The sequence below is a fragment of the Embiotoca jacksoni genome, unplaced genomic scaffold (assembly GCF_022577435.1).
Source record: "Embiotoca jacksoni isolate LCO1_2020_lvr unplaced genomic scaffold, fEmbJac1.0.p SCAF_16, whole genome shotgun sequence".
NCBI lineage: Eukaryota > Metazoa > Chordata > Actinopteri > Embiotocidae > Embiotoca > Embiotoca jacksoni.
The window spans coordinates 4,864,762-4,891,813 of record NW_027185296.1 but is presented as its reverse complement, the minus strand read 5'-3'; the positions used below and the strand labels follow the sequence as shown (position 1 = coordinate 4,891,813).

Genomic DNA, 27,052 nt, shown 5'->3' with positions numbered 1-27,052 from the left:
GGGACTGGACCTTTAATTCCTCTGATTCCCACATGAGAATCTCGCATAACACTCCGGTCAGCTGACTTTCGACGCCATTTTGTCAGCCATTTCCTACACTGATCCACCGCCAGCGTCTCTGCACCGCACAGGACGCTCCGTCTGGCCTCAGCTTCACCTCCCCGGGCTCGGTAAACGGCAGCGGACCCCGTACACGCGGTACCCGGGTGGATGAGAGACGGTGCAACGGGTCGGTCGGCTCCCACTAAGACCTCTGCAGGACAGACGCGGTCCACACGTCCCGGAGAGACATGGCTCTGAAGATCGTCAAAGGGAGCATCGATCGGATGTTCGATAAAAACCTCCAGGACTTAGTACGTGGCATCAGGAACCACAAGGAAGATGAGGTAAAACACAAAAACAAACAAAAAAAACGAGCGAAACACCCGTTTGTACCGTTCACGCCGGTTTAACGTCGGTGAGTCGACGCGGAGCTCCGGTAACCGGCGACGAGCTAGCGGACGTTGAACCGCTACCGCCGGGTCGGTCCTCGTTAGCTCGGTCGTGTCCCCCCCCCCCTCCCCTCCCGCTAGCAGGCGGCCGACGAAACGCTCATTTCGCGTTGGTTAAAGCAGCCGACCGGGAACTCGTTCAACGTTTTACCGTGTAGGCGAGCTGTCGCTCCCTCTCAGGAGAGACGCTGACTGCCGAGGTTTTTAATCACGGAGGTTTATTATAGTGTTGTTACTGACCGCTAGCTCACCCAGCTAACAGCCTGGGAGAGGAAGCAGGTCGCCAGATTATCACTCTTCACCAGGAGATCACTCTTCACCAGGAGATCACTCTTCACATTCACTGGGGGGGGGAAATGAGCACACACTTAATGCCATTTTGACACTGGCTCAAGTAGGGGGGTGGGGGGGTGGGGGGGGGGAGAAGGTGTGCACCTATTTGAGATGAGGACACGACAGTGACTTGGTTTACTGATCAGGTGACCTGGACCAAGACTGAAGGAGGCCTGCTGTGTTCACCAGTTTAAAAAAAAAAATAAAAAAATGCAGCGACGATTATTCTGGGTTTTCATGTCAAAAACTTCAAACGAGTCAAGCAGCATCTCAAACTGGGAAGAAAAAAAAAAAAAAAATCCCATCGGTAATCTGTGACGTCATCCCCGTCACAGCTCTGTGGGTGATGACAGGCTCCTCACAGCATCAGACCTGAGTGGGATGGGAGGAGGGGGAGGGGGGGCATTAGAGGACACTGTTTGGGACAGCCACGTTTCCATCTCTCTCTGAGCTCCTCCGGTGTCTCACCAACGGGGTGGATCCCCGGATTGAGCTGCTGCCTTGTGTACACCTGCCCCAGGCTGGAGGTCCGGTGTGAAATGTCGAGGTGGTGTGTCTAACCTGCTTTTCCATTTTTATTTCTTTCCCAGTGTGGAAAATCAGCAATCCGTTTACAACAAACGGGGGGCTGAACCAGCAGATTTAATCATGTAGATGCACACGTTACTTGGATATTATGTCACCGACATTAAAACACGAATACGCTCGTCTGTTTTTGTGTTGTCGGAAAGTCAGGGTCGTCAGCGCTTGATCTCTTGATTCAGTGTACGGTCTGAGCTGCTCGGCAGTGGTAACCTAACCCGGGCTGTCTAGATAAGGTGATGGTTGCCCAGTCAACAGTGGACAGTTTGCTAAAATATTAATACTCTGTGCGTGTGCGTGCGTGTGTGTGTACACACCTGAGTGTGTGTTGACGTTTCCCCGGCCAACCCACAGTTTCTCATACACTCTGTTTTTTTCACGAGTGCAGAGTCCTTGCACACTTCATTCATTCACAGTCTCCCTCCCACACCTTTTGCAACAGCAGTCATATTGAAGAAAGGTGTGAGGACGTCTCGAGAGTAATTCAGGGAGATTCAGAGAGAAGTTTCGGCCCGTTTGTAGCTGCCGTCTGTTAAAAGAGAAATGTAGCACTGGTTAGCATCAGCTAACACTGGGCCCCCTCATTTCTTGCTCCAGCTCAGTGTGTAGCTCAGTAGAGCGGTTGTCCGTGTTGGCCTGGAGTCAACCATTTCAGTTATTTCAATGGGTCCTGAATTGGTAATTGAAGACAAGTGTGATAGAGGAGCACAGTGTGTGTCTGGTGACAGTGTTAAAAACCTACAGCCCTGCTAGCCACAGGCCCCTCCTCCCTCCTCCTGTCTCATGACCAGCACACATGACCAGCACACTCTCTCACTTTACAGAACTATATGTGTTTGTTTTCAACTGGGTTGCTCCTCTCAACAATGTCTAACTGACTGCGTGCATGCAAAGGTCTAACTTGGCTTGTTCCCCACTTCTAAATGAAAAGTCCTGTGCGCAGTATTTCAGGAAATCTGTTGAATTATAGAAGTGGTTGGACGAGCAACCGCTCTTCCACTCATTTATTCAGGCGTGAGGTTCCTGAACAAGTTCATTTGTTAAAATGTCTTGGTAGATGAGAGCACTGTGAAGTCACCCATAACCTTTTTTTTTTTTTACATCCACAAAATAACTTGTGTTTAAACTGTGCAATTAGAGCAAAAGAGATAAATCATTGGCTCATGATCTTAGTTCATATTTGTGGCTCTGAAGTCATGGACAATTTTCTCTTGGACCTGACCTTTTTGAACAAGCGTAATGTATTTAAATGTGATCGTGTCATCAGGCTGTTTATGATAATGTCACAGGCGAGTGATGCCATTTAATGCGTGTCAGTATCGGTGAGGAAATGTTTTAATGACAACATTTTTACCAACGCTGACTCATGATTTAAGTTGGACTTGACTGCCTGAAACAATAAGCGATAGAGAGAGGAAGAGGAAGCAGCTTGACTTGGTGGGACTCTAATCTCTACTTCCATTGTCGCTGTCTTAGATTCGCAGCAAGAGACAGACCAGGATTCTCCGGCTTGTTCCCGGTGCTCCGACAGCCTCCTACTCCAGGATATCACTCCACCTAATCTGATCTGGTGTCTGTTGTTTGTCCTATCCTTTGTCTGCCCTCAGGCCAAGTACATCTCCACATGCATCGATGAGATCAAACAGGAGCTCAAGCAGGACAACATCGCTGTCAAAGCCAATGCCGTGTGCAAGCTCACCTACGTAAGATCTCTCACCCCTCCACGGCTCTGTCTGTCACATCTGCGCTGCGCACAGACGCTCATGCACAGACGGATAAGCCACTGTGTATGACTGTCAGTGTAAGCCCACCTGTGTTTCCTTCGGTAGATGTGCACAGAGCACGTGTCTGCTAAATAACAATGATGCCAGTGTGTTTTTAATACAAAGCTCTAGGAGGTTCAATTCAATTCAATATTCAACACCCTTCAAAAAAGAAAGAAAATAACCAAACAAAACAGATAAGATTTGATCCATAAGCAGTAGATAATTATTCGGTTTGTTCCTTTGGAAGCAAGACATCTATTGTTATACACAGTATATATATGCCATATATTTTGAACAAGTAACAAATCATTTAAAACGTTTAGGCCTGCAAGAGAGGATGTCTTTAGATAGGTATTTAATTTGTAAATCAGGTCCGCTCACTGCCATTGTGTCATATTTTGTTGACATGCACACAATGGGAAATTGTGTCTGGCTGTGAGAGCTGTAGACGGGAACCACACAGGGACTTCAATCTTTGTATATTATCTTTCCTACTCAAACAGAATCGAGTTGAATCAAAGCCAAAGCAAAGTTTCTATCTCCATCGGGGTCAAATAAAAGGAGCCACCTAATGCATTTGTACAAAACAGATACAAAGCTGCATCTTTAGTTTCATTTGTTAGATATCTAGCAACCAGCACTTAGTGAGAACAGGGTGCAGCTCCTTTTTAAATGAAATCACTCTTTCTATTCATAGCCCAAGTACACATTTAGGTTTAGATGTCTTGTTGCAATTAGCATCTGTGCTCACTTTTCAGAACTTCCAACTCAAATCAGTTGGGCTCTCTGTGCACCACAGAGACAGCTTAGCTTAGACCCCCTCCCCTCCTTTTTTTTGTCCACCTTCTACCTCTGTCTCTTCTGTGTTTCAGCTTCAAATGCTGGGCTATGACGTCAGCTGGGCAGCTTTCAACATCGTTGAAGTCATGAGTTCCTCCAAGTTTACATACAAGGTACGACTAGAATATCATGATTGGACTTGAAAATCCAGGTTTCAGAACACAACAAATCTGGTGGTGAGATATCTGCAGTCTTTGGTAAAGAAGTTCAAAACTAATGACAGACAGATGCTTAAGGAAAGACTGTTTGTGAGATTAAGTCAGGTCTAGACATAGATGCTCACACAGAAATTGTAGAGCAGAGTACGCTGTATAGGTAAATCTCTGTGACGCTGCAGCAGGCTGTAAAATGGTTGTAATAATGTAACGTGTATTTGTTTCCTCCCGCAGCGGATTGGCTACCTGGCAGCCTCGCAGTGTTTTCACGAAAGCACAGATGTCATCATGCTGACAACTAATCAGATCCGAAAGGTCAGTGATGCGCTTGTTTTTGTGCTCTCTGTGAATGTCTGTGAACCGTTATGTCTCCCTCAGCCAACCTTTTCTGTCTTATTGACTTTTTTTCTCTATATTATTTTTATCCTTTCTCTTCCAGGATCTCAGCAGTCCCAACCAGTACGACACAGGTGTTGCCCTCACCGGCCTCTCTTGTTTTGTGACCCCTGACCTGGCTCGGGACCTGGCCAATGACATCATGACACTGGTGAGCTATGGAGAATATGTCAATAGGTTTACCCGGTAAATTGTTTCCCAGTACTTTCTCTTCTTTAGTTCAGTTTTAACAGGTGTTATTCCCTTTGCTTTCCCCCCCCCCCCCACCTTAGATGTCCCACACTAAACCTTACATCAGAAAGAAAGCTGTGTTGATCATGTATAAAGTGTTTCTGAAGTACCCAGAGTCCCTGCGCCCTGCTTTCCCCAGACTCAAGGAGAAACTGGAGGACCCAGACCCAGGTACCAAGAAAGGCACTACATTTCAGTCTGTTACACAGGAAATTCTGTCACTCAATTTACTGTAATGGGAAAAGAGAACATTATTTGCTAGTTTTTCTGTTTCTATGTTGATTTTGGCCCTCCACATGTACCTTTTTCTCATTCGAGGTAACTCATAGACCCGGCCGGAACTCCTGGGGACAGGCGTCTTCTGTCACTTTAACCCAATGAATTATTCAGAAACGAAGAATATGAGATTAAGGTTTTTCAGTTTTTAGACTTCCAGGGCTGTCAGGCAGTATTGTTGCAGACAAAATGATCCAGCAGGACATTTATCTGGCATGTAAGCAGGACTGTGCCAGTGGTGCCACACTTATTGTCTTTATATCAGGGAGCTAGCATTTACTGGTTTAAGATTCTGTGGTCGAAAAGCTCCTTTCAACTGTTGTTGCAAGTTGCTTTCAAATGGGATTAAGTTGAAAAAGAAATGTTAGCATTATTCTTTCATATCTTCAATTTCTTACCAGTTGTGATGGCACAAGGCGTGGCTGCATTCAATAACACACAGATAAACTTTTTAGTTACATTGAAATAAGTTATGTTTTGCACCTTCTACATTTTTTAAGATTTGTTGTTTTCTGATTATTTTTATTCTTGTTTAGGCGTCCAGTCAGCAGCAGTAAATGTTATCTGTGAGCTGGCCCGAAGAAATCCCAAGAACTACCTGTCTCTGGCTCCACTTTTCTTCAAACTCATGACCTCCTCCACTAATAACTGGGTTCTCATCAAGATCATCAAGCTGGTAAGTCGGCAGGATGCAGGGAACTACCTTTAAGAGGTGCCACATCAGTTTAGAAATGTAATTTCTTCCTTTGGATGGATGGATGAAAAGATGGACACTTATCAAATGAATTGAGCGTCATCTGTAATGTTAAAAAAGGTAGAACAGTATCTGCAATAGTCGCATTAAAAAAAAAAAAAATCACTGCTCTCTTTTACAGTTTGGCGCGCTCACACCACTGGAGCCTCGGTTGGGGAAGAAATTGATTGAACCGCTGACAAACTTAATCCACAGGTGAGATGAAATTCTCAACTATAATCTCTCCCATAGATGGTAAAATGAGTCCAATCTGATGAATACATGAAAAATAATCTGCACTCTCTCTCTCTGTGTGATTCATATCCTGCCCTCCTCTCTCACAGTACCTCTGCCATGTCTCTGCTGTATGAATGTGTCAACACCGTCATTGCAGGTCAGTAACGGTGTTCTGTGGGCAGCGCAGTGGTCTGACTCAGTTTAGTGCTTGTTACAGTAGTTGGACTGTGACTCATGATTTAAAGTTTTTAGTACTGTTGAGTTATTTTGTATTTATTTGATGATTTTAAGGCCTGTAAACTTGCCTTTACATCTAGGAATAAGCTCATAAGTTTGTTTAAATAAAAAAGAAGCAGTTTTGTATTTTATGCATTTGTTCTTTTTCTGTGCTATACTTGCTAAAACCACAATTTCGTAAACATTACTTGACTCGGTTAAACTGAATTTACCATTATTGACCATTAAACATCCTGCAGATTTGTCATATATAAATCCCAATCTTGAGCCTTTGTTTAGTTCACATTCAGATCTAATCGCTTCTTTTATCCTACATTGCAGTGTTGATTTCTTTGTCCTCTGGGATGCCGAACCACAGTGCTAGTATCCAGGTAAGTCTCTACGGACTACGCGTGATGTGGCCACATGTTGATTTGAACCCTTTCCACTCCAGTTGAATCACAATGCTTTCACAAGTCTGTCTGATCAAACAAATCCTCAGTAGACACACCACAACTCTCAGACAGGCTAGAAAGTCTCATAAATCTCTTCTTCTTTTTTTTCTTCTTTTCTCCACATTCTGTCCTAATGATGACTGTCAAATGCACAAGAAAGCTGTTTAACACAATCTAACATAGGCTTCATTTCCCCCACTTTTGTTTTCCTCGTTTCTTTTCTTTGAAGTGTGCTCATGTGACAAGACTGAAACTGGTGTGGAAAGGTTTACAGTGGTGTTAACGGCTGTGCCCTTCTCCCTCTGTTTTTCTTCTGCTCTCTGTCCTACAGCTCTGTGTGCAGAAACTGCGCATCCTGATAGAAGACTCGGACCAGAACTGTGAGCCCTCTGTCAATGCCTGCAGTGTGTCATTTTCTCATTGTCTGCGTGTTTCTGACTGTTGAACAGTCCACCCTTTTAGACGACAATAACGTAGAGCCCCTGACTCTGGATAACTCGAAAAATCTCACCTTTTCACTCCCAATTTAGGCGGCCTGCTTGGAATACCGTTATACTGATGTCACATCCAATCCTTTCACCACAGAAAGCCCATGTATGACACAGGAAATGAACAACTTACAGGGGTTTTCTCTGTTTGTTGCTTCAGTTTAAAAGGGGTAAAAGTTAGCAGGTTGCCTTTATCAAATACAGGACCTGGCTCTGTAATTACAGGCCCTTGCTGCATCCAGCTATTCGAGTTATCTGGACCTACATACATAGATAGTCGTGTATTTGTGTGTGTGGAATAGACTATAGACCACTGGTCTCAATAGAACAGACTGTGAGCCTGTGGTTTAAGGTTTTGTTTATCCTTTAACTGCACCTCTTGTTGAGCTCTTGTAGTCACACTTTAGGCATAATACTGTCCAGTAAAGCAGTGACTAAAGTGCAAAGCAGAAGTTAAAGTGCAGACTTTCCCTGGACTGGATTACTAATAAATTCAGATGCTGTCAAAGCCCATTTAAACTTCCTCAGTGAAATAAGGCAGTCCATCGTTGTGTAAAATACATTTTATTAATTTAAATTAAATTGAGATGGCTGAATGAAAGTCAGTTGACGTACTTTCAGCATTATGTTTAATCAAACCTGAGTCAGTGTTTTAGATGCTTTATGCTATGGCATTGAATATGTCCACTTCAACTGAATTCAGAAAGTGCACTTGTCTCAGATGCATTTTAATGAACAGAAATAATGTGGAAATACATCAGATGAAATACGTTCCTACCCTTCTCAGAATTTCTTGTGCAGTTATGTGTCTCTCACTGATAAAAAGCTGCACACAGTCTAAATGTTTTTCCACAACAAACCACTGAACTGTTACTTTTTCACTGTACAAGATTTAGCAGTGGTGTCCGTCATCGTCTCCTGCAGTTACGCCGAGGCCACATCCCTGGTCTTTTCCGTAATGTATTCGCTGCAGTGATCGACCTCACCTCAATCCAAGGTCACCACCACACACGTTCTATTGATCCAGAAAGCTGAGAGGCATTAGTCTCTGCTGAATTACATGATAAAACGCCATGATTCAGCAGATTTCCACATTTTTTTTGAAATATTCTTTGGTGTATGAGTAGGACGAACTGTGAGGGATACGACAAAAGGATGAAGCAAAACAAAACCACTGTCCCTGTGTGTGTCGTCCCATGTGTGTGTGTGTCTTTCCATCGTTCTATGTGTTTTGTGTTTCTTTCCTTTTTCTTATTTAGTTGATTTCCATGTGACTTTCATGGATTAGCCCAGTGAAGATGAGCATTGGGAGTAATTATTTAAATATGATTATTTATTGTTTATTAACACATTCATAGTTGTTGTTGTTGTTGTTGTTTTTTATTTTTATTTTTTTTTATCTTAGAGTAAATAGATGTAGGGACATACATCATGTTATACCTGTTGAGTAACTGCAGTAACAATAAAGCAAGGACAGGCAGATTTATGAATGAAATAGTATAATAATGATTAACTTTGGAGTTATTACAACGAATAATGTCAGGTGATACTGGAGTAAAATATATTTGACAAGGAGTGTAGATCTGAGGGCTGTATTTATGGCTGTTACGTACGCTGAGGTCATGTGTGTTTGTGTGTTTGCGTAGTGAAGTACCTGGGCCTGCTGGCTATGTCAAAGATCTTGAAGACCCACCCCAAGTCAGTACAGTCTCATAAGGACCTCATCCTGCAGTGTCTGGATGACAAGGACGAATCTATCCGCCTGAGAGCTCTGGACCTGCTCTATGGCATGGTATGGAGCACAAACCTTAGACTTTTACATCACTACAGCTGGGTTTTAGTTATTATTCCGCTAAAGTATTAAAGGTTTATAGAGCCAGATTATATTTGTTGTCAGTTTTTAGCAAATTAGTTCTGCTGAAGCTGCTGGTGAATGCCAGTGTTCGCCTGCTGCTCGGCGTGTTTTACAAGCTTACTTGATTTATTAAGTGCGGCATAATAGGTTTGCCAAGCAGTCACACACACCAAAGTGGCAAGTACAGTAGACAAACTAAGCAGCAAGGCAATTGTGCAAGTCGCGTTCTCACTATACCAGATTATGGTTTTGTAATAACCCTTTTAATATCGGGTGTCTTTCTACATCAAGTGAAATAAAATATATTGTCTTGTCTGTACAAATTTATGTAATTATCAGTGATTTAAACTATATTGTAGTAGGTTCTGGCTTTTTCTGCTGGAAGAAGAGACCGAATTTGAAGATTTACATTCATGCTTTACATCACTTTGGACTTCCTGCTCTCTCCAGGTATCTAAGAAGAACTTGATGGAAATTGTAAAGAAGCTGATGCTACATGTAGACAAAGCAGAAGGAACCACTTACAGAGACGAGCTGCTCACCAAGATTATCGACATCTGCAGCCAGAGCAACTACCAGTACATCACCAACTTTGAATGGTCAGTGTTAAAGAACACCGGCATTGTCTTGTGTTTCTCTCTGAATTCTGTTAGCTCTGTTTGATATTTTCCACTTGTTGGAATAGTATAGATCTTCTCCTTCTCCTCATCTGCCTGACAGGTACATCAGTATCCTGGTGGAGCTGACCCGATTAGAGGGCACGCGCCACGGCCACCTCATTGCCTCTCAGATGCTGGATGTGGCTATTCGAGTCAAAGCCATCCGGGTCTTTGCCGTTGCCCAGATGGCTACCCTGCTGGACAACGCCCACCTGCTGACGGGCAACATGCAGCGAAATGGCATCTGTGAAGTGTTGTATGCCGCGGCCTGGATCTGCGGCGAATTCTCAGAGTATGCCTATTTCTCTCATTGGGATGCACAAAGTAGGAATGGGTTCTGATAGTTTTTTCCATTTTGGATCCAGTACCAGTTTGGTAAAATACAAAGATATCTTACACTCAGTGGCCAACAAATCCCTTATTGAATTGTTCACATTCTCTGTTTAGTTACTCTCTTTTGCCTCTCTTCTTGGCACTACGGCCATTGGCAAAGGGAAAAAAAAGACAGATGCCTTATACAGACAGGATAATTCTGCTACTCTGTTGCTTAATATGACCAAGTCAACAAGACACCTGCAAAATGCAGCATTTGTGGGATGGTCGTCATGACAGAGGGGCACAACGGGTGTTGACATTTCTGATTACTTGAGAAGAATGAATAGTTGGCATCAGCCTCCCGCAGGTGTTGTGCCATGTTCTGTGAGCCATCACATTAGTTGCCTCAGATGTTGACCAAGTGATAAAGTAGAATTAAGATTATTTTAACTACGTTGCTTTTATTTACGTTTCTATGACTTCTTTAGCTGCAGGAACCAATTCTGTTCTCCTGCAAGACACGGTTAATGCAGTGATAAAAATATAGGGTGAAACCCTTCAGCATAGTAGATTGTCCATATTTTAGGTTTAAAAAGCAATTACAGTAGTTTGTATTAGTGTCACAATCATGCTTCTGTGATAATTGGTCCATAAATCACATTTAGAATCAGCTGTTGTGTAAAAATAACAAAATATCACCTTCGCCTGAGCTGCTTTAATATGAATCCAGAGCGACATGAATTAGCGCTTAATTCAGACACTACCTCCCACCTCTGTTTTCCTCATCTTGATCATCCAACTTTGTGTGAGCTGAGCCCTGACAGCCTAACTTTAGTGACATTTTATAGGATTAGCAAAGCAAATCTCTAGTTCTAAATTAGACTTGGTTACACTTGTATTATTTTTAAATAAATGTTAAAAGAAAAAAAACAATCGTAGGGTTCCTGTTGAAAGAGAAATCCCCCAACACTTGCTTCATTAGATAGGTTCATTACCTTGTTTAGCTTTTGTCTGCAGCAACCCAAATGTATAGCCCAGATACTGTGTACGCAACCTTCCTGAGAGTAGAGAGTAACCAACCAGTAATAACAGAAAATCTCCTCCCTCCTCTTAGACACCTGGAGAACCCTATGCAGACGTTGGAGGCCATGCTGCGGCCCAAGGTGGCCACCCTCCCAGGCCACATCCAGGCGGTGTACGTGCAGAATGCAGCCAAGCTGTTTGCCACCGTGCTAAAGAACCAGGAGGGAAACACGGACAGCACAACCGCACAGGAAACCAGCCAGCTGATGATAGAGAGGCTACCGCTGTTTGTGCAGAGCGCCAACCTTGAAGTGCAGGAGAGAGTAAGATAGATGAGGAGCAAATGAGTCACATTGTGACTTTTTTCCTAAAACCGAACCTGAGATGTTGACTTTCAACACTGTAAAGGTTACCCACTTCATGCAAATCGGATAGATAACGGAAATTTACTTTCTGTCGTCAGGCGTCTTGCATCCTGCAGCTGGTCAAGTACATCCAGAAACTCCAGCAGAAGGACATTGAAGTGGCAGAAGAAGTCAGTGCGCTGTTTGCCGGAGAACTAAACCCTGTGGCCCCCAAGGCACAGAAGAAAGTGCCTGTTCCTGAGGGGTGAGTTGGTTCGGCACACGAGGGACAAACATATTGATTTAACACTACATCGTTACATATTTTGACTGTGTTTGTAATCTTGTTGTGTAAAATCTATAGCTTTTGTTTTTGCCATAGTGGTATACCAGCAGGAGTAGCTGCAACTTCTTTCTATTCATACTGCATGTCTCTGTCAATGAGTCTTGACCAATGAGGTGCGACAATGTTTGTTTGTGTAGCCTGGACCTGGATGCTTGGATCAATGAGCCTCCATCTGAAAGCGAGTCTGAGGATGAGCAGCCCAAGGCGATTTTTTCCAAGGAGGAGCCCAAACACTCTCGGCCCCGTCACACCGAGGTGGATGAGAAGGAGCTGGCAAGGGTACGCTTGTCAATGATCGCTGCATTGATGAACTGAACAGAGCAGTAGCGTTTTAGGGATAGTTCAGCTCTATAGTGCTATATGTGGTTATACAAAAAAAAGCTTTTATGTTTTTAGCTCATGAATTCTGTTTGAAAGTTCTATCATGTTCTAAAAAACATTTTCATCTACATGAGGACATTTTATTTCACCCAATGCCAGTAAATATATGAACGAAAGATGCTAAAAACAAGACATAGGTTTTTTAATGTCACCATAACCATGTTGTCAGTGTCTCAACAAACTGTACTGACCTTCTCACAGTTCTACCTTTAGTTAATTTGGCTTTCCATGTCGATCCCTGCTTATGCTCCAGCTGAGGAAGGCTGTTTTTCATTGATTAATGGAATAATGTTTTTTTCCCCACCCGCAGAGGAGAGAAGCCAGAAAGCAGGAGCAAGCCAACAACCCGTTCTACATCAAGGCCTCTCCATCCTCTCAGAAGGTATGTGTACCAGTTTTTAGCAGTCTTTTAGTAACAGTAAATTTCTCAATGTACATAGTAGGGGTGGAACGGTTCAAGCAAGAGCAGCATTTAATCAGCCTCTTCGGGCAGATTCAGACAGGGCAAAATCCAGATCTAAAGCATTAGGGAAAGTTATAGCAAAATATATGCAGTCGTGGAGGGTGCAGGATCTCGGCATGTGATAAAGCACCTGAACTGCACTATTTCTCCTTCTGCTGCAATTTAAGCAAGGAAGTAATTTCTGAACTTTATGAACATGCAACGAGGAAGAATTGTTCAACACAACTCTTGCTACAGACGGGTGGACCTCCAGGGCTACTGAAAGTTAACTGGAAAAACCTACTGCATCAATACGGAGTGGGAGATAAAAGCTCTCTGTTGCCGACACCCCCCTTTACGAGAGACACCCAAGCAAGACTTTAATGTGGTTATTTTTATTTAAAAATAACAAAGCTGTATTTTTGGTTTGGACTAATTAGGAAACATGTTCCTTTAATTAAGATTTGACAATGAAGAATGTTTATGTTCCTTATGTACTTCATGAGTATTTGTATGAAGGCAAACAGTCGTTAACTCTTTTCGCGTAGTACATGGAAAGCATGTTGAAATTGGCAAGATCATGTTATGAACTGAGCCATAGATTTTGCAAACCGCTCCACCACTAGCACATAGCATTAAATAAATGTAGTCCTGGTCAGGTATGGACAATGTGCACCAGGAGACCGTTTTCAGTGACATTCATGTTTTAAATGAAGCGTCTCTTCTGTGTAGGTGTACCAGGAGACTGCTGGGGTGGAGCACATCCCAGTCGTGCAGATTGACCTCAGTGTGCCTCTCAAAGTACCAGGTGGGACACGCAGTCCTTGCATCACCACAAAACACTCATTTCACTGCCATGACTCTGTCAAGATTATACCAGAATGAAAATGGAGCACATTAACGTAAATCTTAACAGAACACATGATACTTACAATGAACGACGGGTTGAAGGCGGTGCTTATTTCTCCTCCCCGTCCCACAGGTCTACCTATGTCTGACCAGTACGTGAAGCTGGAGGAGGAGCGCCGGCAGAAAGAGCGAGCAGAGAAGAAGAAGAAGGAGAAGAAGAAGAGGAAAGAAAAGCGCAGTGGACGAGGGAAGAAACACGACTCGGGCCCGGAGAGCGAGGAGGACATCACGCCTGCGCACATGGTCGACATTGTAACAGAGGAGATGCCAGAGGTAAAGGGAGGATTCAAATTTGAACATTAAGACAAACTTGCTGAGATATAAACATGATGATGAGTGAAATATACTTGATTAGCAAAGTTACGTTTATTACAATTTATACGCTTGTACTTTACAAACTAGGATTTACTGTGAATTGAAAAGCTATCATGTATTTGTGGTATTATAATCCATAATTAAATGAATCATTAGAGAAAGAAAGGATGTGTAGGAAGGAATTTTTATGAATAAAATTTATTTCGAAGCTAAAAAAAAATTCTTTCTTTTTGGTTTTGTTTAAACATTTTTTTTTAAATAATTTTTCCTGATGATCAATAATTACTTTGAGCTCCTCATTTGCCCAAGCAAAAATAATTCCCACTCGCCGTATACCTGAATATGTATCATATTGAGAATTGAACACCACAATCGTTGATCAGTTTATTGATTTCTCGGCTCTGAGACAACACAGACTAAAAGTCAATATCTCAATGAATCCCATGCTGTGGTAATAGATTCATTTAGCAAGTTATTAACTCTGTTTTATTGCTTGTACCCTCTCTTCTCTTCAGAATGCCTTACCCAGTGATGATGATGACAAAGACCCCAATGATCCTCACAAAGCCCTGGACATCGACCTGGACAAGTGAGTTCACGCCATATAGGCTCCAATTCTCAGACCTCCATCCCTTTAACTCTTCATGTTCACGTTGCTGAATTCCCTCATTTCCACATCTTAACTAAACCAATCAACCAGTTATTGAAATCCTGATGTTCAAAGTCATTTTTTTAGCTGAGAAACCCTAAAACCTGTGTGTATTTGTTTTTAACCTGTAGTTCATCATTTTCTCCTGATTATAGCCGAGGCTCTTTCTGGGCACAGCACTAAAGCCAATGTCACTTGGCCCTTTTCCCTCCTTCTTCTCATGGCGTTCTGCTTTCTGCTTCCTCTTTTCTCTGCATACACACACCAATTACTGCCTCTTTGTGTGGGCAGTTTGGTGGAAGCGGCTGGGCGCAGGTGAGTAGCACCCCAGCCACAGGTCCTGGGCTCTGACTCTACACGGACTGCCTCTCTGTCTTCTTATCTTTGTTTCCCTTCAAATAGCCGTCTTGCTCTTTTCACTAATATAGCTGTTCACTCTTTACTCATTTGGAGCTTGCAGTACCCGCTTCCTCTTTCTGCTCTTCTTCCTATACATTTTCAATTATAGCTTTTGACTTACTGCAATATCAGTATCTATCAGTGTCCCTTTTCTCTTACCCTGCTTCTTTGTTCTTAACTTCACTTTACTAAGCTTGACAATATCAGCATCTCTGTTCCTGAACAAACTGTTCTACAATTTGTCTGACCTTAAAACAAGATATCTTTTTAGAAGAAAAAAAACAAGATTTCATAGAAGAAAGCATTTGTAATTGGCTGCTGCTGATGTTCTCAGGACTTAATCTTTCACCATCTGTCCTCCTGGGATAGACTCCATAAAGCATTGTGGTTTTTCTTGGAAAAGATTATCAGCATCAAAATGCTTTTAGAAAACTTATCGGTGGGGTTAGATTATTCTTTTGCTCACAGGCCCTCCTAAAATGAGTTCGGTGGACTTGGCATGCATCCAAATTGTTACCCACTCTTTTTGAGTGGATGCACGTTGTCTGGCCTCAATGGAGAAACAGTAACATGTGCCCTTAAACAAATGCTGAAATGGAGATAATTTTGTCTGTGAAGACGGTGATGGATTTATTAATCAGGCATAAAACAATCCGAGAAATCAGTGCACCTATTAGATGTTATCATAATTACAGTTCGAACTATATTGGATTTTTAGGCCCGATACTGATATTAGGAAGTAAAAAGATTCTGATTCTAATATATTGGCCTAAATGTGGTTATCAAACACCTTTGACAAAAGATATGTAATGGAGGCAGGATGTTTTACAGTTTAACAATAAACCTCATCATTAAAGATAACTTCAATGCATTGAAACAGTTAATCAATGTAAACAAATATAAATAAATAAACAAATAGAACAATTTATTAATGATCCCAATATTTTCTTTTCTAGATTATCTTTTCTTAAAAAAGAAAAAATAATCGTATAGAATAATATATACACCAATACCAGTATTGGCCAATATCAGCCAGTAAAATTGGTTAACAGATGAATCAATTGGGCCGAAATTAGTTTCCGTTTTGTTCTTACTGATTCAAGGTTACTTTAGCATTATGAAGTTTTTCTTCTGGCTTAATAACTACAATTAATTTAAAATGGTACAAAAAAAACCAGACTATTTACTTCAAGAAACTAGAAACTAAAACTGTAAATACATCTTGAAAACCAAATACAAACAATATAGAACAATAAATGTGTTATTGCCTAGAGATTGACAGACAGCGTTGTCTTTCTAGAGAATAGCCAGCAGAGGGCTACAGTGCATGTTGTTTCTTCTGAGGCTCCAGCTTTGAGGTAATAAACTTGACAGCTCTTTATTGGTGTAGTTTGTTACTATCTGAGAATGTTATTGTTTTGAGCTCTTCTGGACAAATGACTTAATTAAGTGCTTTGATTGAGACCTTCGCTGCTTCACAGTGCAGAATATGTGGCTGGGTATGGTGGATTGCTGCACCCTGCACGCCTTGTTCTCCTTCTCTAACAAATGAATCACTCACTTAAAGAATGCAGGAAGGTTGAAAATATATTTCAGATCATTGTTGGACCACAATCACCTCGTCAATCGTCATCTACGCCAAGTCAGAATGTTTTATCTGTCCATTTTGTTTGTCCAGACCGCTTGCAGACAGCGAGAAGCTACCAGTCAGGTCACACCGTGCAGCAGAGGTTGTCAAGAGCCCAACAGAAGATGGAGAGATGGAGAGCGTCGCCTCGCAGGAGCCCAAGAAGAAGAGCAGCAAAGAAAAGAAGGAGAAGAAGAAGGATAAAGACAGAGAGAGGAAGGTGAGGTGAAAATATTGTTTTAATCACTGGGATTATGCAATTTTTCTCACGGGAAACAATGCTCACCACCTGACTCGTGAAGCTGCTTCTTAAAAACAGTAAACCAAATTTATGGAGCAGTTTGAGTGAGGGGAGAATAAAAGCAAGCTGTCAACTACTGTGATGACTTCTGTGTTTGTGCTTCTCAGCCTGACTGACAGGGCAGAATTTCTTCTCCTGTTTTCACAGAAGAGCAAAGACGAGAAGAAGAAGAAAAAACACAAACATGAAGAAAAGGAGGAGGACCTCCTCAGGGGTCAGGCAGACGAGCCCGTGGTCCAATCAGAAGAAACCAGTGAGGTGGTAGCACCGCCCACTTCCACCAGTGCTGAGGTATGCCTTAAGAACATGTTGGAGCACGGCTGTTTCCTACCTAGCAACAGAGATTTTATTGAATATTTCGTTTGATTCTGAAACTTGATTAAATTATCTGATCTAGAATTTCTGATCAAAAATAGCCTGAGAGTGCCATTACATATAGTCCACCATTTCTTATAAAAGGTTACATGCAAACAGATATGTTTGATCATTTTCATTTACTCAACACTTCCATTGCTTCTTCCCAGCCTCTCTTTCAGTCAGCCGTAGTGATCAAGTATCAGTTTCCCCGTAGCAGACTGTGCAGCCTCTCGCCAAATACTTGATTTATTCATGAAATAGAACAGTGTAATCTCTGTATCCGTTTTCATGAATAGTAGTAAGATACAGAACCTGTTTGGCCTTCACCCCTCTCACCTCCTCGCACTCCTCTCCCTCCCTTCCTCTTCTAGGTTTCGGACCTGGATTTCTGGCTCTCAACCGCTCCAGTGCCCTCTAACACCCAGGTTGAGTCGCCCCCCTCTCTCTCTCTGTCTCTCTCTCTCTCTCTCTCTCTCTCTCTCTCTCTCTCTCTCTCTCTCTCTGTCCTGCCCTCATCTCCTCCGTTTTCTCTTCCATAACACTGTTTTACCTCTTAGACCTGTTTTTCCATACAGTCAGCCGTGATATGCATCACGTGTCTTATTTTTTCCTCATCTCACACCTTTTTTAGACAGCTACCTTCTCTTTCACAGGTCACATAACACGTCTTATTTTCTAGCATGTGTGTGTGTGTGTGTGTGTGTGTGTGTATGTTTCTCACAGTGCCAGTTGTTCTCTTCCTTAGCTTTTGTGTTGCTCGTTGGGTGTCGTGTTGGTCTTGAGGTCAAAGTGGATGTTGTTGTTGGTTGTTGTTGTTGTTGTAGTTGGAGGTGGTGACGAGTAAGCAGAGGTCACAAGGTTTCTTGGAATCTGGAGCCCGCTTCTTTTGTTGGTGTCACCACAGCATCGTCAAGTGCTCTCTCTATGTGCGCCCTCGGTGGTCTCATGTGGGGTCTTGCTTATCTATGTGTGATCTTTAAAGTGTCAGAATCCTACAGAAAGAAACAGAAAACGCCCCCAAAACATTTCCTAAAAGTCCAGTTAAAAGTATATAGTGGAGTATTTGATGCCTATGGACCAATGTTTCACTAAGGTCCTCATTTTGTTTGTATGTGCATGCATGCATACACAACAAGACTGCTAGCTATTGAACATGGATGTGAACTATTCAGGTTTTAAGATATTTCAAAAAATCATGCCTTCAACACATTTGACAGGCTTCAGGGATACACACAACTTTTTGTGGAATGAAAACCTGAATGTAAACAACTTTTCTTTGTTCACAACAAAAACCTCACGGCTTCTTTCACCGCTTCTCCCTTTTAATGATATGAAAGGACATTTTAAGGAAAAGACTATTAAATGTAAGAAAATCAGCTCTTTGATTGTTTGAGATCAAGAAATTGTTACTTTTGGAAATAGACAGGATAGCTGTCCCACCTTGTTTCCCTTCTTTATATGTGGAAAAACAAAGGTGTGGAAATGCAGCATAGTGTAGTGATATCTTTCATGGTAATATTGTGCCAATACATGAATTAATTTTTCAGGAACATGCAACATTTATGACACATTTTTATGACTGTGTTTATCAGTCTTTTTGCTTTACAATCCCATTTTGCTGCAATAGATATAATGAAAGGTTAACAGACTGAAAACTTTATTTTATTAGGGCAAACACAACAGACACAAAGTTTTTCTTTGGGGCAAATTTGCAGTTGAGTAGAGGTAATAAATCACAATATATGCCGTCACAGTACTTACAAAATTGCCATAATATTGTTTAATGATTATTATGTTATTGAGCCTCTGATGATTCCTGCTCAGCAGTTCAATCTTCACATCTAACTGTCAAAAATAAGTGGAAAAAGCGTCACACTGTTCCTTTAACCATACAAGTTAGCTTTTGACATTTAACCCAGATATGAACACAGCCGTTGTTTTACATTTACTTATCTGTAGATAGGTTCGGTTAAAGCAGGTCTGTCGGGCATGTTAGCTTTGGTTTTGGGGATTTCGGTTTTTAATCATTTGAGCTGTCAGCCCCAGAGTAAAAGCTGACCTAGAAAGATGTCTCAACATGTCTGTGTGGAAGACTTGTTTTTGTATTGGCTGTCACACTTGCATCACAGATCTGACAGTTGCATGTTTGTTGGCTATCACGAGGACCTTGTAAATCAGGCTCTTTGATTTTTGAGCTGCAGCTCGTGAAGCTGGTTAGCACAGCAGATCTAGTGATCTCAAAACTAAGCCACAGGCACACAAACAGAGCGTAGTGGTTGGTCAGGCGTTCATGGCTCATTCACCTGGTTAGTATTCTTGCATGTGCCACTTAGCAGGTTGCTGTTGGTTATGAGTGACTTTTTCTATGAATGACTGACTGAACTCACTAACTTCACTTACCTCTATCGAGACAGACGTGGCAAACGCTACTGTATGTTTACATGATGTGTTTGCTCTTGCTAATGTGTTTATTTGATGGTGTGTGTGTGTGTGTGTGTGTGTGTGTGTGTGTGTGTGTGTGTGTGTGTGTGTGTGTGTGTGTGTGTGTGTGTGTGTGAGAACAGGAAGCAGCAACAGTAGCAGCAGAAGTAGCCCCTGTGCCTGAGGCAGCCTCTGGCACAGCGCCAGACTCTGAGCCTGATGAGCCCAAAGACACAGAGATGGAGGAGACGGTGAGTCACCGCTGATGATGCAATAATTGCAAAGAACAAAGTTTGGCTGTAGTGCTCGAGATTCCAGTTCACAATGCCCCGACGAGATGCAGCACACTGGCAGCTCTCATTCTCACAAGTCTGTGAAAGTTATGTGGCGGAGACCGGCCACTTTCTGGGGTCTCTGGAGGAATATATCTACCATTTTCCTACATTCATTAACAATCTGCTTTCAACCTCTGTGATTATCAAATTTCAGAGCATTAATTATGCAAGAATTACTAATTGTTTGTCTCTCTCGTTCTTTTGTTTTTTTTATGATCAGAAGTCCTCCAAACACAAGAAGAAGAAGCAGAAAAAGGAGAAGGAGGAGAAGGAGAAGAAAAAGAAGAAGAAGCATCATCACCATCACCATCACAGTGACGGAGGTGGAGAAGAGTCGGTGCAGAACGGCACCGTCGAAGAGGAAGAGCCTCTGCCGGTCCGTGTTAAACACAATAACAACAGCTAGACCTGTGAACAACAACAATCAACTTCCTGAGTGTAGCCTTACATATTTTTATTTTGTGCATTGAAAAAGTAAAAATGTAATTTATTTAATTTAATTAGCATCCTAGCGTTTCTATGCCTGAACTCAACGTGCAAAAAACTCAATGTTGCAAGTAGACAGGATCATCTATCGCCATTCTTCCTTGTTCCCCTATTTAAACCCACTGACCGCTACACACACACACACACACACACACACACACACACACACACACACACACACACACACACACACACACACACACACACACACTCTGCCTTGCTTGTTATGCATCAGCTAGGTAGAGCGAGCTCCTGTTGCCTTGTTAGCATACTGAGTGACAGAGAATGCCTGATCTGACCCGAGCTCTTCTCTCCTTTCAGCCCATGTCCAATTACTGCCTGCTGGCTGAGAACTCCTACATCAAGATGGTGAGTGATGGTGCCTGGGATGCTGCTGCAGGACCAAATTTTACCACTCGGCATGGAAAATTCTCTCTTTCAGTTCACTGTCCTCCATTTGGCCTCATTTGTCTCATAACATTTAATTTCCCTTATTTAAAATCTCAGTATCTAGAGCCGTATTCATGCTTTTTTCCACCAGGATCGTTCCCACTGTAAACAACAAAGGACCAGATGAATTAATCAAACATAATCAGATTGCGTTGGGCATTCTTAATTAATTTGTTAATCATGTTAAATTAATTTACTTTATAATATAGGAAGATTGTGTAATGTTTGTTTTTGCTACATGACAACACACGCTTTTGTCTGGTAACTGAGAAGCATTTTGATAATCTGATCGACGACGTGATGTTTGCCCTGAATTGCTGCTGGTGTTGCGCTGTGTTCCTGCAGCTCCACATCCCCCTTATCACTGCAATAAGATTAATAAGTAAAATGTTAGAACAAGTGATCAAGTAACAGGTGAGCAAACAAGCTTGTGGAAACGTCTGAATCTTCTCTCCAGACTGACCCTTCACACTGTGTGTAAACAAATGTGGGAACACACATGCTAGTGTTCATGTTTAGGGTGTTGATAATAAAATGGAATTTATTGAAAACAACAGTAGCAGTAAAAAAAAAGTACCAAAAAAAATACAGATTTCTCCTTTTCTCTCTCTCTCTCTCTCTAAAGATGATGGAGGATGCGGATCAGGTATTGGTTAAAGTTCTGTCAGTGACAGAATATTATTAAAACTCCTCTCCTAGACGTGTTTCTCTCTGTTCTTGTTGCTCTTCGCAGTCTGGCCTCCGAGGCAGACAAACTACATTCGTGTTTCTGTAGCTCAGCAGTGTTGCTTCAGCTTCTGAGAATAATTCTGTTCTTGTGATTATCTCCTGGTGTTCAGACTGGTTCTTGGAAATGGTGACGTGTGCTTTAGTGTTGGGATATTCCATCAGATTTGCTGTTTACTCTGTGCCTTCTCTAAATAATCATTGCTCAGTTTTTAAGATACCAGATGGGACTGCTTGAGTTTGATCAGTAATTTCCAGTATGGAAAGATTTATTTTATAACAAAATTCTTTTCTCTTTTTATTTCATTTTTCATTTCCTCCCACCCAGGTGTGCGATATCCAGGGGAACCTGCAGGATGGCAGTCAGGTGGTGGTCTCAGTTATATTTGAAAACAAGTGTGACAGCTTCCTCAAATCGATGGAGTTCAACGTCCTGGACTCTCTGAACTGCAAGCTGCAGAGGCCAGAAGGTTCTGGTCCACACGACGGCCTCACCGTCCCCTTCCAACTTCCCCCTGGTCAGTGTTTATCTGCACAAAGCAGGTTTTTAATGGAATAGTTGATTACTATGGTAATAGTTGCAATAGTTGATGCAAAATACACATTTTTGTGGTAAGTGTAGCATTTTCACTGTACTGTTCTGAAACAGTGCGGATCTCACATTGCAATGTAATATTTTTGAGTCATCAAATGTCAAGTTATCACCGAGATTGGAACTGCACATGAGCAGAAGGTTCTTTGTATTGATGACACTGTCTGATCTGTTTAAACCTCACTTTGGGAAGTTGAGTCCTGTTATTTACAGTGATCTTGTCTCTTGTGTTCAAGGAGTGTCCAATGAGGCACGATTTGTCTTCACTGTGCAGAGCATCGTAATGCCGCAGAAGCTGAAGGGAACCCTCACCTTCATAGTCAAGGTTAGTAGAAAAACACACCCAGACACCATTCATACTACAATTAAAAGACATTGCAAGAGAATCACACAAATACACCTTATGAGGGGTATTTCGGTATTATATTTTAAACCTCACTTTGTCTCAGTCATGCTTTGCTCAGCTTTTTTTTTCAGTTTTTAGATGCTTTTCTGCATTTATTTAGCTGCTGCTTATTCCACTGTTAAGAGGTCAAAATGACTCGAAGGTGCTTGTTGAGTAACTAATAACACAGTTAAGATTGAGAAGGACATTTACAACCATTAGATAGTTGAACAAGTTCAAAAAAGGGCTGACTGCCCCCAGCCTATTGTGTGTATCCTTTAAACTCTATTTACAAACAATCTTGCCAGTCTTTAGAGAAGCAGAGTGGTAGATGAGTTGGATCCTCATGATGTTTGGTAATTTACTGTTTACTCAGACCTTTCCACAGGTCAGCGGCCAACAGGGAATCAGTCAGGTGCCATGTTACTTTGTGTTTTAATGGATTGTTGTGCTGCGTTCCCACAGAACGAGGACTCCTCCACTCACGAGAAACTGGACTTCAAACTGCACTTTACCTGCACCTCCTACCTAATCACTACTCCTTGTTACAGGTTGGTGATTTGATAATCTGTCACTTAGATTAAACCATTGAGTCATTAAACTTTTTTTGGGTGTCTTTGTGTTTCCACTTTGATCACAAAGTAAACGTTGTGACAACGTGCCTATTAGTGTAGGACATTTTGTGACTTTTTGGCTAAAGGACGGCACGAGAGAAGAGTTCTGGTCTTCTGCTGGGCTGCATAAATGTCTCATCCTTGTCTGCCCAGTTCCAAAATTATGTTGGTACAAAGAGGAAAAAGTATGATTGCTGAAAATCTACTGTGAATTTCACAATGGTATGTTTTTTTTGTTTTTGTTTTTTTTAATTTATTATTTCTGTTCTGCCAGTGATGCGTTTGCAAAGCTGCTGGAGTCTGGAGACCTGAATGGCAGCTCTGTCCGACTGGAGGGAATCAACATGCCCTTCCACCACCTACTGGCCAGGATCTGCTTCCACCACCACTTCTCTGGTACATATACATCAAAACATACAGATGTTTTATTTCTCTGAGTGACCCACTTGTCCTAAAACATTAAGACACCAGAAGGTTGCTCTATTTCACATACAGAAAAAAGCATTTATAATTTTTGGAGGAAACTTGTGATTGGTAATTTATCCAAAAATCTAACAATAATCAGAACGCTAATCATTTGATCTCCTGCATTTGTGTGACTGTGCTGACACTTGTGTTCCTTGTTCAGTTGTGGAGAGGATCGACTCCTGTGCCTCCATGTACAGCAGGTCTATCCAGGGTCACCACGTCTGTCTGCTGGTCAAAACTGTAAGTGAACCACTGAAATTCCTCCTTTATTCTCTTCTCACCAGTGGACTCAGATTTTTGTGGCCTAAATCTTGGTGTTACTCCAGTTTAAAGTAAAACACAGTAACCCTGACTTTGTCTCACTCCCTCTCTGTTTTTTTCCAGTCTGGACAGACAGTGTCCATTGACGCTAAATGTGACGAGCCGACGCTGCTTGGGAATGTGCTGGATGAGATCAAGCAGACCTTCTCGCAGTGCTGATTGTGTCCGACAGCCCCAGGGTGCCCCCCCACCTCTCCTCCCCCTGAAACACAACATAATGATGTTACGAAACACTGCGGCTGGCACTTCCCGTGTTCAGCCCTATTTATGAGTCCTCAAATTCGCAAGCTTTCTTTCCTCTTACCTTCTCCTCTGGTGCCCCTCACTTTGTTGTTCCTCTGAGCTCTGTGGTCACTCCCTCATACTTGATGTTGTTTTACAGACTCATTGTGTACATGCTCTGTGTTCTCTGCGATGCACTTTCATTTTTACTTCCTGGTTTTCGAGCAGTCACCCCCTGTTCCACCCTGACTCTGACTTTACTGAGCTCCTGTTTCTGGACACCTTGCGTCCTCTGCTCTTTCCTGCGTACCTTTCCACCCTCCGCTCTGTTGGCAATTAAGTCTGTGACAGTCATGTAATGTAATGTTGACAACTGGACTTTTGCTGTTGATGGTTGAATTGTATTTTTACTTTTTGAAGTTTTAAGTTTTTTTTGTCTTTGGTTTGTTCTTGTTTGTTGTTTTGTCTCTTTCTTGTCATTTTGTTTTTGTCTGAAGCCCGTCTGCGCCTTCGTTTCACCCCCTTCTTTCTACTCACTAAACACGAGTGTGCGTACTGCTCGTCTGTGCAGGCCCGGAAAAAAAACATGTGACTGACTCTTTTTGGTGGTAGCTGGAGCTCTAACGTGCCGCCCCACCACTGACCTGGTGCCTGGAGAAGACCAGACACTGGGCCACTGCAATGACAATAGAGCAGAGATGAAACCAAAGGTACATATAAGGCATGGGTTTTTAAACTTGTATTAGGGCCGTTGCCCCACTTGCCTTTTGGCAAGGCTCAGAGCAGATTTGCTGGTGTTAGTTTAACAGAATCCTTGTGTGGCACTACGGGTCATTTGTACAGTACTAAGTGGTTTTGCTCTGTGCCTTAGCCCTGCAGTCTGACCTACTCCAGCACTTCACGAGTCTTTTAGAGCTCCACCTCTCTCCCAAGTATATCTGCTTGCTGATCTAACTGTGCTAAACTGCAGATTAACACCCCTCCCCCTCTCCAAGACTTTCAACATATTATTATTTTCATGAATCAAATAAGATGATGGGAGTAATGGAACAAATTAATGAAACTATGGCAGCAGAGTGTACTGTGTAATGTGAGATTTCAACACAGTGCAGTTTTTCTGTCTGGTCAAAACCACCTTTCCTCCCCTCATCCACAACTCACAGATGGTTTGGTTAGTCATAAGAAGATGTTATATTACTCTTGATATACAGAAGGATGGTTTATTTCGCTGAAGCCACTGTGGTGCTCCACTTTTATCACCACCTGTTCAACTTATTTACAGAATAATGTGGCATTAAGAGAGCTGCCCATGTTACATCACTGCCCTGCTTGCTCTGTGAGAAAAAGTCCACATGTGTTGAGCTAAAGGACACCAGCGTTACACTATCAACCTGTCTCCAGTTTTTAAAACCAGCTGGTCTGCAGATCAGGTTGCTGAAGTGGTTTTCTCTTTAAGCAGATACTGTTAACTAGTCAGTGGCTCCAGGGTCCCTCTGAATAAGTATTAGTCAATGTGGTTTCAACTGTAAGGACACATCCACTCTGTCAACAGTCCGTCTTCATGTGAAATCATGTGAAAAGTCTGCGCCTGTGCCACTTTGATGTTTGCATCGCAGTAGCTCAAACCAAGCTGACTTGTACCCAGAGAAATCCTTGAGGTTTCTTCTTCCCTTCAGAAACTGCCTTGCCACTTTTTTTTGTGCATTAATGAGTTATGAGGAACAAGAAAGGTCATTTAAATAATATAATAATTGGCCTCCTCTTAGAAATCTCTCAGTGGTACGTGATGTTTTAATTTGGTGTCATTCATTTTTCAAGTCACTACCCCGTCCAGCGCAACTTAACCTTGTAGTAGCAAGATAAAAAACTGACTTGGTAGCGTCTCTTCATATATACTGGTAAGACCCCCCTCACATCTGTCTGCTAGTAGATAACAACTATGATAATGATGTCTGTGACCTGAAGTTCAGGTCAGCCATTCCATTAGATCTTCAGCCCAGTAGTCGAGTCTGTATACAGAGGTGATCAGCTGTTTTTCAGGAATGTCAATAGAAAATAATGATGTATGTATTCCCTGTTCCTGAAAATGACTGCTATCAGTGAAACCAAGAAAAAACTCCCTTAATCATACATTGTCCTAATTCTGATCATTCTGTGCATAATATTAGATTAAACTTTGTATATTGCATGATTATGATTAGGAATGTACTTTTTATTTCCCTCTTCCTGTTCCATGGACATGCTTACACAAACACTTGTCATTCCACTTTGTCCTTTTCTTTTTTTTCTTTAGTTTTTTTTTTTAATGAAGTTTACTTGACCATTCTCTATTTTTGATGGTATTGTGTTTTTATCTATTCTAAGGTCAGACAATTAAAAAAAGTGATATCATTGAATGTTTTAAATTATTAAACACAGGGGAAGGAAGGGGGTTCTGTATGGTGTCATGACACTGAGGGCATGGGGCTCGGGATAATAACTAGAACAGGTCACGAGAAGAAGCAGTGTACTGAGAGGCGACCCACTCTGTCTTAATTCTCTGTTGGTTCAGTTGTAGTGAGTTATTCTACCACGTTTGGCTTGTGACATTGAAATATACTCTCATATGACAGATTTCTAAAGGTCCTGTCTTCTTATTTCTCCATATTCAATTATGAAGCTGTACAATATCATGTTCTTAAGGGGACAACATAAATTATCTACATTCCCTTTCAAGAAAGTCCACCCAAATTAAAAAAAAATAAATAAAGGCTATAAGAAGCTGCTGTGGTCCTTTTTTTGTGTGTTGCAGTGAAGCGATTAACAGCCACACAGGCCAAAATGTGTAATATCTTTTCTGTGTGAATGAAGCGGAAGACATTCATATGTGCATGGAGGAGGTGTGGTGTTATATTTTATTACACAGAGGATG

General features: G+C 41.9%; 1 protein-coding gene across 5 annotated transcripts; it reads left to right on the top strand.

Annotated features, from left to right (window-relative positions):
* Nucleotides 1-82: 82 nt before the first annotated feature.
* ap3d1 (adaptor related protein complex 3 subunit delta 1) lies at nt 83-26,903 on the top strand. Of its 5 annotated transcripts, XM_069150390.1 has the most exons (35): nt 83-386; nt 3,014-3,109; nt 4,045-4,125; nt 4,402-4,482; nt 4,607-4,714; nt 4,836-4,965; nt 5,607-5,746; nt 5,946-6,019; nt 6,148-6,197; nt 6,599-6,648; nt 7,043-7,091; nt 8,846-8,991; nt 9,505-9,653; nt 9,775-10,005; nt 11,143-11,374; nt 11,515-11,660; nt 11,879-12,020; nt 12,433-12,504; nt 13,297-13,372; nt 13,547-13,746; nt 14,304-14,377; nt 14,729-14,752; nt 16,515-16,683; nt 16,912-17,055; nt 17,493-17,546; nt 19,686-19,793; nt 20,098-20,253; nt 20,685-20,732; nt 21,439-21,459; nt 21,868-22,057; nt 22,368-22,456; nt 22,982-23,067; nt 23,405-23,526; nt 23,759-23,838; nt 23,983-26,903. In XM_069150390.1, the coding sequence occupies exons 1-35, from the start codon at nt 291-293 to the stop codon at nt 24,076-24,078; spliced, it is 3,810 nt and encodes a 1,269-aa protein (XP_069006491.1). In that variant the 5' UTR covers nt 83-290; the 3' UTR covers nt 24,079-26,903. The 5 variants fall into 5 exon arrangements, with proteins under 5 accessions (XP_069006491.1, XP_069006493.1, XP_069006495.1 ...); XM_069150392.1 differs by lacking the exon at nt 14,729-14,752; XM_069150394.1 differs by lacking the exon at nt 17,493-17,546.
* The last annotated feature ends 149 nt before the right edge of the window (nt 26,904-27,052 follow it).

What these genes read in the sequence shown, in the direction of transcription:
- ap3d1 (XM_069150390.1), top strand. Translation starts at nt 291, where the DNA reads ATGGCTCTGAAGATCGTCAAAGGGAGCATCGATCGGATGTTCGATAAA. An exon ending in TGTCAACACCGTCATTGCAG is followed by an intron (nt 6,198 to 6,598) that starts GTCAGTAACGGT and finishes CCTACATTGCAG; the next exon opens with TGTTGATTTCTTTGTCCTCT. An exon ending in TGTGCCTCTCAAAGTACCAG is followed by an intron (nt 13,373 to 13,546) that starts GTGGGACACGCA and finishes CCCGTCCCACAG; the next exon opens with GTCTACCTATGTCTGACCAG.